Source organism: Quercus robur, chromosome 6 (genome assembly GCF_932294415.1).
Source record: "Quercus robur chromosome 6, dhQueRobu3.1, whole genome shotgun sequence".
NCBI classification, from domain to species: domain Eukaryota; kingdom Viridiplantae; phylum Streptophyta; class Magnoliopsida; order Fagales; family Fagaceae; genus Quercus; species Quercus robur.
In genome coordinates this window covers 7688885-7698899 of record NC_065539.1, presented here as the reverse complement: position 1 = coordinate 7698899, position 10015 = coordinate 7688885, and the positions used below count along the sequence as shown (strand labels likewise).

Genomic DNA, 10015 nt, shown 5'->3' with positions numbered 1-10015 from the left:
CTAGCATACACTAAATCTTGCTTTTTACTCATTTTAAAATCCTAAATTTCCTTCCGGTGTAAGCTCACTAACAATAGATAATTTCAAATTGAAAAATTATATTAAACTCAAAATAAAAAAAGAGTCTCATCGTATGTGTGGAGTGCATGTGATGAGGTTTGTATGGTTTAAGAAAATGAATTGATGTAACTTGTTACTCTAATATTATTCTACAGATTGGGCCTCCATGGGCTGGACTTGAAATGGATTCAAGGGGTGTTGTTGGCAGGATATTCTAGCAGTCCAAACTATGTGATTAGATTAATTCTCCTTTAAATATTGTAGACTGGGGACTCCTTTTTTCTTCTTCCTCAAACACCGATTTATGTTATCGTTCATGGACCCCACCATATATTAATAGTATAGTAACTCAGTATAAGTTGAGTGTTCAGAATTGTGTAGAACTTAAAAACTTATATACATTAAATATACAAAATTGTTTACATTAGTTGAAAATTTGCGTACCTTGAATGTCTAGAATTGTGTACAATCTAGAAAATTGTGGACTTTGAATATATAAAATTGTGCATATTCCTTGAAAAAATGTATACATGAAATGTACAAAATTATGTATATTGAGTTTACAGAATTACTTACATTCTTAGTATGTTTGTTGAATGTATAGAATTGTATACATAATTTGAAAATTTTGTACATTTAATGTATAGAGTTGTGTACATTAATTGTACATATTTGTATACATTTTAAAAAATTATGTATGTTAAGTATACAAAATGAACATTATTTGAAAATTTGTGTACGCTGAATCGTGTAAATTTTTAAAAATTGTTTATATTAAATATCCAGAATCGTGTACATGTTTTGAAAGTTTGTGTATATTAAATATACTTAATTGTAGGAGTGTCCACGGGTCGGGCTAGGTCGGGTTTGTGCCCAACCCGGACTCGACCCGACTGTCTCGGGTGGGGAAGATTTCAACCTGTAACCGACACAGAAGCTGTTTCAGAACAAGCGGGTCGGGTCATATCGGATTTCGGGTTTTCCTTGGTTGGTTTTGGGTTTTCCGATTTTGCCGGTTTTGGCCGAAATCTGGCCGGATCTTGTCAGATTTGGTCGGATCTAACAAGATTTGGCTGATATTCCTTTGTATCAATGGAAATATGGTCGAGATTTGGCAGAGATTTAAAGGGATTTGGCTGATTTAAAGTCGAGCTTACCGGAGTTTGAGTAGATCTGGGCTAGATTCGTCGGATTTAAGCTTATCAGAGTGAGGATTTGAGCTTATCTGAGTAAAGGAAGGCCAAACGTGGCTGGATCGGAGCTGAGAAGCCCAAACGGTACCGAATTTCGGCCTTCTTTTTGAGGTTTTGTCGGGCGGGTCAGGTAGATCGGGTTTTTAAGGACGGAACCCGCCACTCGACTCGCTGGGGTTAGGTTCTGAAGATTTGGACTTGTCGGAGGTGTTAGTCCGGCCATGACGGGTCGGTTCCGGTAGGTGATCGGGTACTCTAGACAACCCTACTTAATTGTATACATTATTTGAAAATTTACATATATTAAATTTATAAAATTGTGTATTTTTTTTGTTAAAAAATTATATAATTAAATATACAGAATTGTTTATAGTCTTAATAAATTGTATATATGTTTTGAAAATTTGTATACATTTTAAAAACTTTTCTTTTGTTGGGCAATTTGTTATGGTAGGGATCAAACCCCCAAGTTAGGAGACACATAAGATACCGGGTACCACTCAGGCAACTAGGCCCGTGGTTACATTTTAAAAACTTGTTTACATGTAACATGCGCAAAATGTGTGCATTGGTATTTACCCAATTAATTAATTAATTAATAATAATTATCGAAACGAAAAGAAGTAGGAAAGCAGGCAGTGCAACAAACTGAATTCACTTCTTCTTCGGTTTCTTACTTTCTTTCACTCTTCACTTCACCTGGATATCGTTGTTGGATCTTGGAACTGGTGTGGGCTATTCTCGAACCAGAATTCATTTACAGTCTGAATCTGTCAATAAAACCGTAACTCCAGCTCGGAAAATCTTGGCGTCTCTCTGTGTGTGTCGTTGTAGTTTTTCGATTTTGAATGTCGGAGAAACTAGAAAGATCTCCGATCCCAAGAGAAATGATAACTCGGTCGAAACTCGTGGAGCAACTCAGAGACTACCAGATCCGATCCCAGAACAAGTGTCCTGCTCTCACTGTCTTCTCTCCTAAACCCCATATCGCTTCCTGGTATGTATACCCTTCTTTGCTCTTCTTTCGTTTTGTTCTTGTTTTTTTATATATATTCGAAGCTGTTTCTTTACAGTGCTGCTTTGTGTTATCGTGTAAAACCCACTCAAATCTTGAATTTTTGTCATAGAGTGCTGTGTTTTGGTGTTATAGCCTATCTATTATGACCCATTACCATAGAATTATTATTAAGTGTTTTGCTAGTGAAAGTTTTAGCACTGTAACTTCATGAATTTGAGTTTGTGGAAATTGAGGCTGAGGCTATGTTGAGGTTGCAATAAATGGGATCTGATTTTGGATTTTTCCTAGATTGAGAAAAATCTTGCTTTTAAGTGGAAGTGATTTGGTGCTTCGGGTTTTTTGTGGTTTGGTGAATTCATTTTTGGTTTTGAAGAAATGGTGGATTTGGATTTTGTTACTTGATGTGCTTTTATTGGGCAGTGGTGATGACTGATGAGAAATTTTATTTGTTAACTGCTGAAAGTAGTTTACATTCGTTGACACTTGCTTTGCTTTCGTTTACATTCGGGTCAAGTTGTTGTTGACCTCAACAGAAAATTGAAGAGAAACGACAACAAGTGATTGTGTTCGGTAGTTCCTCATCCAAAATTATTGACCATCGTAAGCAAATATATTTTGTCCCACTTTACATCCATATGATTATGAAAAATCGAAAAAAAAAAAGGAAAGAAAGAAACCTTGTGGTAATCTTGGAAAGAACTGAAGTAATAATGAATAATATTTTGGAAATGTGAAGCTATGCCAAATCCAAGCTGGGGTTTTTTTTGGGGGTGTGCGGGGATCAGCTCTATAAGAGTATAAGGTTTGAAATAAGAGCATTGTTTGATTTAGAAAGGCTTAGGACTAAGTAGGGTTTAGTTTTAACTTGGAATTTCTATTTTTTATAAGTAAATTCATGCATCAATTTTTTCTGACCTCTTTATACGGGGCTTCCAAAGAATTGTACCATAGTTGCTGAAACAAATTTTAACCATTTACATTGCTTCTACTTCCAAATTTCTATGATCGTTTGTGTGGCCATTTCCGGTTCACTTTTGTGTGTCTGTATTACCCACCAGTTAGGGGATCCTGTAAATTTTTTTTTGGCTGCAATGTTTTAGAGTCTTTTCCAGGTCAGTTTAAGGTATTTTTCTGTGCAAAATTTCAAATGTTGGTTGATTCACTCACTATACTGTCAAAAAAGACATTCCATCTGCCCACAACATTTTTAGAAACTAAGAAATTGATTTTTTGATTTAAATTCTGAAGCCAGGAAAATCCTGAGTCTGGATAAAATTAAAGTGTAAACTAAGCATTTACTCTTCCATTGAATCTTGAATCAATACATTTGCGTGCATTTTTGTTTTATCTTTGTTTTTCCCCTATATGAGCAAGTACAGTTGGCCTTTTAAGTAGTTTATTGAGTTGAGATACCATGAACTGTTTGTCTCAGCTTGATTTCTTATCTAAATCTTTTGATTCGTACAAATTTAATTTTTGGTATATATTTGGGGAATAACAGACCATTTGAGTGCATTTGAATGGGTTCTTTATGATTGGAGAAGAGTATAATTTAGTCCAAACCTTGGTGAGGTTCCAGGTCATCAAAAAGAAAAAGAAAAAGAGAAGAGTATAATGTATCTCATTGTTCTCATTCTTTTTGTCTAGAGGTTTCTCCTGGTACAAGCACAGGGTTGGTTATGAGGTAGTTTAATTATTACTTCAACCATATGCACTTTTAGTCAATTTTTAAGGAATTTCCTATTCTTGGTGATTGTGTTCAGTTAAAGCATATGGGTATCAATAGTATAACTCCACCTTTGTTTGTGCTTAGTAATTAGTGTCGTATATTTTGATCACTGTTGGTCCCAAGCCCAGGCAAAGGAGGAGGGTCATGGTGGTTGATGGCCAACATAAAATTTAGTCACCTTCTTATGAACGGATCCACTACAATTAATTGTTGGGGGCCTTGGGGCATCCCCAAATAAATGTAGTCAACCTTAAATAATCTATTGAGGATCCATAGGTGACCCCCAAATAATTTGGTACTAAAGCTTGTTATTGTTGTTGTTGGATATCAATCATATATCACTCTCATAATGGTGGTATAAATGAGCCTAGTTGAACTGAGTGTTTCCCAAATCAAGAGCCAATTAGAAGGGTGGTGTTTAAATAGTCTGAGAATGTTTTCTAGAACTCTTGGTGTTGGTTTTTTAGAGCTAACAAGCTTTCAAGTGAAACTGATTGAGATTAGTTATAGATAAGAGAATATAGTGAGGGTAACATTAAAATATGGGAAATTGTTATGGTGGTAAAGTCTATTGACTAAAGTTTCTATAAATTGCATGGAGTGAGCTAGCTTCAACTTAAAATAACTAACTTTTTGATAACTTTTGCTATATGTTATCTCTATGTCAAATATCATGAAAAATTCTATCATCGATATTAGTTGCAGTGGAAGACCTAATGCATTATAGAGTCCTAACCAACTAATGTGTTTTTAAGTATCCATTAGTAAGGTACTTGGAGATTGAGGTTTTTGGATGTCTGTGATGTGGGCATCTCATATCTGCATCATCCTAAAGAGGGGTTTCTATATGAAGATTTTTTAGATAAAGATGTTGGGGTTTTGGGGGCAGGGGGCGGGGGTGGGTGGTTGTATTTTTGGTTGCGGCATAAATCCATCCATAATTTCCCTTGGGTTGTGTTTGGCTTTGAGGATTTAAAATCAAGGGATTTGAAGATCAATTGCTAGCATATGGCTACATATAAATTTAATGACACAAGATAATTTTAGCTTTGAAAATTTTGCTTGAACAAAAATATGTTGTGAAGGGAAAGAAACTGTTTGAAAGAGTCCAAGGAGCTGTTCTAAATTATGATGCATAGTTCTTTCCATAATAGTCTTACAGATTTGTATTTTGTATTTATAATGTGCAAACTTTATCTCTTTACCGTTGAAAATAGTGGTATGAAGCATGAAACTTGGCCCAAAGAAGAACCAGATTCCAAGAACCCAGACCAACATGCAACCTAGAAGTGTGGCAAACAACCGAGCCCCTCCACCAATCAAAAGGATGACTTTGGTTGAATTATGAAGAGGGGTTTGGGCACATATGTAAAAAATTGTTTCTCATTAAGTCATGTTGTGAAGACAAAAGTGATGGAGTGTGAAATGGAAGTGGAGCTGGAAGGTCATGAAGTTAGCAAAGTCTTAGCCAACTCCCTTCATGCTATCCACTCCTGAAACTACGAGGATACACAGGCATTTGGGAAAGACTCCTACCTTAGTCTTAATTGACTTATGTAGCACCCACAACCTGGTGAATGCAAAATTAGCTCCTAACTTAGTCTTAATTGACTTAGGTAGCTCCCACAACTTGGTGGTGAATGCAAAAATAGCCAAGAAGGCTGGCTTGCACGTATTGCAAGGCACTTTTTGAAGTCTTGGTAGCATTAAGAGAGAAGATAGAAAGCTTGGGTAAATGTTCCTGTGTGCATTTGCATTTGAAGGGATTTCCAAGCATCATCTACGTCTACATCCTGCCTTTAGGAAGATTTGATGTGGTCTTAGGGGTCCAATGGCTTCACTCCCTTAAAGAAATCAAGTGAGACTTCTTAAGGCTCTTGATAAAGTTTCATATGGATGAAAAGGTCACTTTTCAGGAGTGTCTAAGCGAGGATTAGGTGATGTTGGCCTCTCAATTCAGTGCTATTACCAGTGTTCGAGCTCCTAAAAGTACTTGCCTTGGTACTCACAGTTCAAAAATGGCACCATAGATTTTATTGATGGGTTGCGTATGTCAAAGGGGAAATGAACCATACTGGTTGTAGTAGATTGTTTATTTAGATTTGCCCATTTTATCCCTCTTTATCACCCATACACGGCTGCAAGCATTGCAAAATTATTTTTTCGCATTTTTAAACTCCATGGCATACCACAAACCATTGTTTGTGATAGGGATGTCACATTTTCAAGAAAGTTTGGTTGGAGTTGTTCAATTTAAATGGCACCAAATTTAGCTTTAGTTTTTCTTACCACCCTTAAATAAATGGCCAAACTGAAGTAGTTAATAGGACATTAGAGATGTATCTAAGATGCTTCACTAGTTCTGAACCAAAAGACTGGGCGAATTGGTTAAGCTGGGCTGAATTTTGTTACAATACAAGTTCGCATCCAGCCATTAAAAAGACCTCCTTTGAGGTAGTCTATGGGCGATTACCATCCAACATGCTAACCTATGTTTCACAGTACTGCTCTGGTTGAATAAGTGGACCAAGAATAGAGAATCGTGATTTGCTTCTTAGGAAACTTAAGCACAACCTTAAGGAAGCACATGCTCGCATGAAAGAAATATATGGTGCTCAACAGTGAGAAAATGAATTCAAGGTTAGGGATCAGGTCTACTTGAGATTTGGTCATACTGACAAGCTTCCATTGCATTAAGAAAGAACTTGAAACTATCTCCCAGATATCATGGTCCTTTCCAAATAATTGAAAGAGTTGCACTGGTGGCATATGAGTTTGAATTACATGCAGGAACTCAAGTGCACCCAGTCATTCATGTGTCTTTGCTTAAAGAGAAACTGGACGATGGGGTTATTGACTCAACCATAGTTGCCATTAGACAATAGGAAGATGGAAGCTTATCACTATGGCCACATGCAGTTTTGGAGCATCGAAATTGAAGAAAGAAAAGGGAAGTCCTGGGACATTGGCAAGGATTATCACCTATGAAGGCCACCTGGAAGATTTGAAGAAAATGAAGAAGAAGTTTCCAGGGTATAAATGTTATGAAGGGAAATACAAGGGTGATGAATGTTATGAAGGGAAATAAACCCATTTGAAAAAGTCCAAGGATCCATTGTTGAAGGTGCCGTTGGTAGCTGTTCCAAATCTTGATGCGTAGTTCTCTGTATAACAGTTCTACTGATTTGTATTTGTTTTTTATAATATGCAAACTTTACCTCTTTACCATTGAGAATAGTGGCATAAATAAGGGACCCTTGAATAATAATAAGTTTTGCAACTTTATAGGATAGGAGTTGCAAAAATTATCTCTTTACTGTTGGGAATAGTTGTATAAACAAGAGACTAGAATAAATCAGCTAGAACATTTAGAGGGTGGATCCCTCGAAACAAACCATTATTATTCTATTTCTTCTCTGCTATCCTAGCTTATTGCTGATAAAATTCTATCAAGACAGGGAGGATATTCTGTATGTACCTCAATACTTGTGATATTATGGATTTGAGATGACATCTTACACCTAATCATTTCAAGTCCATATATTAATAATGCTCAAATCTATCCATAAATTTCATCAATAGAAAAAAAATTGGTTTTTCGAACTCTATTCAAGTCATTTAGACCAAAAGTTGATATCCAAATTCTTCTCTTTAAATGCCTCTATCCAAACAAACCATTAAGGTAATCCAAGAAGGAATTTCTACCTGATAAAGTGCTGGGTCTACTTATTAGTTTTATGACTGTAACTACCGATGGATGATTGGATAGTTATGCAACATTATTGATCATACCCACTGAGGTTGCAGCTAGTTGGAATATGTCAGGCATGGGTAGTTTATGGGGGGAAGAATGGGTGTGATTGCATGGGTATCAACTTAGTCGGGATTTTATCGGACACGATTGTTCAGTTTTTCCTTTGCGTGTAGGCTATTGAGTCATCATTTAATTAATTCAGCAGTGATATTCTTTCTGTAATTAATCTTCTCTTGGATGCACTCAACTGTCTAATTCTCCCTTTCATTGTTTCACTTTTTCACTCAAATCTTGTCTTTTGTTTTAAGAAATTAATCTCAAGGGAACCTTTGTTGATTATCTAGATTACTTACACTTGTCAAAATTTTTTTATCTAGATTACTTATGACTCCTTCATCAGTGCCTAAAAGCATTTTAAGTAATAGGATATGTTGACTTCTTGCAGGGCTGATGTTGCTGTGGCAATCTTTTGGGCCTTAGTGTTTAGCATGCTTGTCATAGCATCCTACGTGTCCTTGTACTTCAGGCACTTTTGGCTCTCTTTGATCTTTATCTGCCTTGGTATCTTTCTTCCTGTACGCCTAAGAATATCTAGGCTTGCACTGGCCCGGAAAAGGGAGAGAAGATTGCAGTTACCATTGTCCATGTGAACATCTATGGCAGTGAAATTGTGCAGCTGTGTACTTTAGCTGAGAATGGCTTATCTCTTACTTTCGATTCATTCGGCTTTCACTTTATTAGATGCTTGAGTACTGATATTGTTGACAAGGACTCCTGCTTGCCTCTTTCCGAAGATGGTATGATTCTTTTTTTATGTTTATCCTTTTTTATATCCCATACACAAAGGATGCGAATTTGCCAAATACCATTTCTTCACACATAAACACCATATACGTTTTGAGCCAAGAGAGAAGAAAGCTTCCTGTTGATATTCCCCTCATCAACTTGTAAATTCAGTTTGGTTTAAGAAATTTTATGCTTAATTGTTCTGCAGATAAAGTTACATTACATATTTTACTATTCAGGTTTGAGACACGAGGAATTACAAACTTGCTAATTAATAGTTGAAATTTAGAATTTGTGAAGAAGGGGAAAAGAGGGAGAGAGATAAGAATCCAATGATGAATGGGTCTTTAGTGACCTGTAATATTGGCCGAATATATGTCATGTGGCTCTTATATTTCTTTCCTGTAATTTATATATTTTTTGTTAAGCATATTGGATTGGATTCTAGATGCCTTTATTTTCTAAAGCTTTTTATCTTCGTTATTATTTTTAGAATAGGACAAATACAATGACGACAGCATATTCTCACACAATGAACTAGAGAATGTTACTAAAATCAGATCAGGGTGCCTACATGAACAGATCAAAATTCCATATGAGTCTAAATTGCTTTATGAGTATATCCTATTTACATTATTAACACACACACACACACATAGGGAGAGAGAAGAGAGAGAGAGAGATTAAAAAGCAAAGGCATCTATGTATACCTTGGGACAGGTATAAACTGAGAATATGCTAGTTTATAGTGACTGTTGCTTATTTGAGTTTTGGTTAAGGCTTTCAAAAATTTTTCTTCCTGACTTTTGAAAAACAGAGTATGACTCTAAGTAAAATAGAATTATAGAATAGAAGGTGTAAAAGGGACTTTTCTAAGGAAGAAATAAAGAGTATGCTTTTAGTTAGAATAGAATGACGAAAAAAAACACATGCGGTTGACCTTGACTAGTCTGTTGAGGATCTATAGCCGACCCCCAAAATCTGAGGGCTAAAGCTTGACTGTTGTTGTTTGACTTGTTAAACAAAATATAAATAAATTAGTACTTTGATTGTTTTCATTTACTCTTATATTAAAATTGTTGATTTTGTTGATAGATTTGCAACATTGTCATGGTCTCTCATATATGTTTTTGCTGTGTGACAAAGTGATAGAATGTTGAGTATAATTTTGGTTTTGGGAAGAAGGCTTGGTTGTTGTTCGACTTGTGAAAACAAAATATAAATAGATTGGTACTTTGATTGTTTTCATTCACGTTTATATCGAATTTGTTGATTTTGGCGATAGATTTGCAATATTGTCTTAGTCTCAGATCTGTTTTTGCTGCATGAAAAGGGATAGACTGCTATTGTCCTAACTTTTTTATGGGGTGGGTGGGGGGGACCAGATTGCTTATAGACAACTCATGGTGTCTAACATTTGAAGTAAATCATGTTATTTTTTCAGATACTGCTGCTTTTAGTTTATTTTCCATATT

General features: G+C 35.7%; 1 protein-coding gene across 1 annotated transcript; it reads left to right on the top strand.

The window, feature by feature from the left end:
- The first annotated feature begins 1869 nt into the window (after window positions 1–1869).
- Window positions 1870–8987, top strand: LOC126732548 (uncharacterized). The gene is made up of 2 exons (XM_050435470.1): window positions 1870–2250; window positions 8200–8987. Exons 1-2 carry the CDS (start codon window positions 2102–2104, stop codon window positions 8402–8404), a joined length of 354 nt encoding a protein of 117 aa, XP_050291427.1. The 5' UTR covers window positions 1870–2101; the 3' UTR covers window positions 8405–8987.
- Window positions 8988–10015: the final 1028 nt, after the last annotated feature.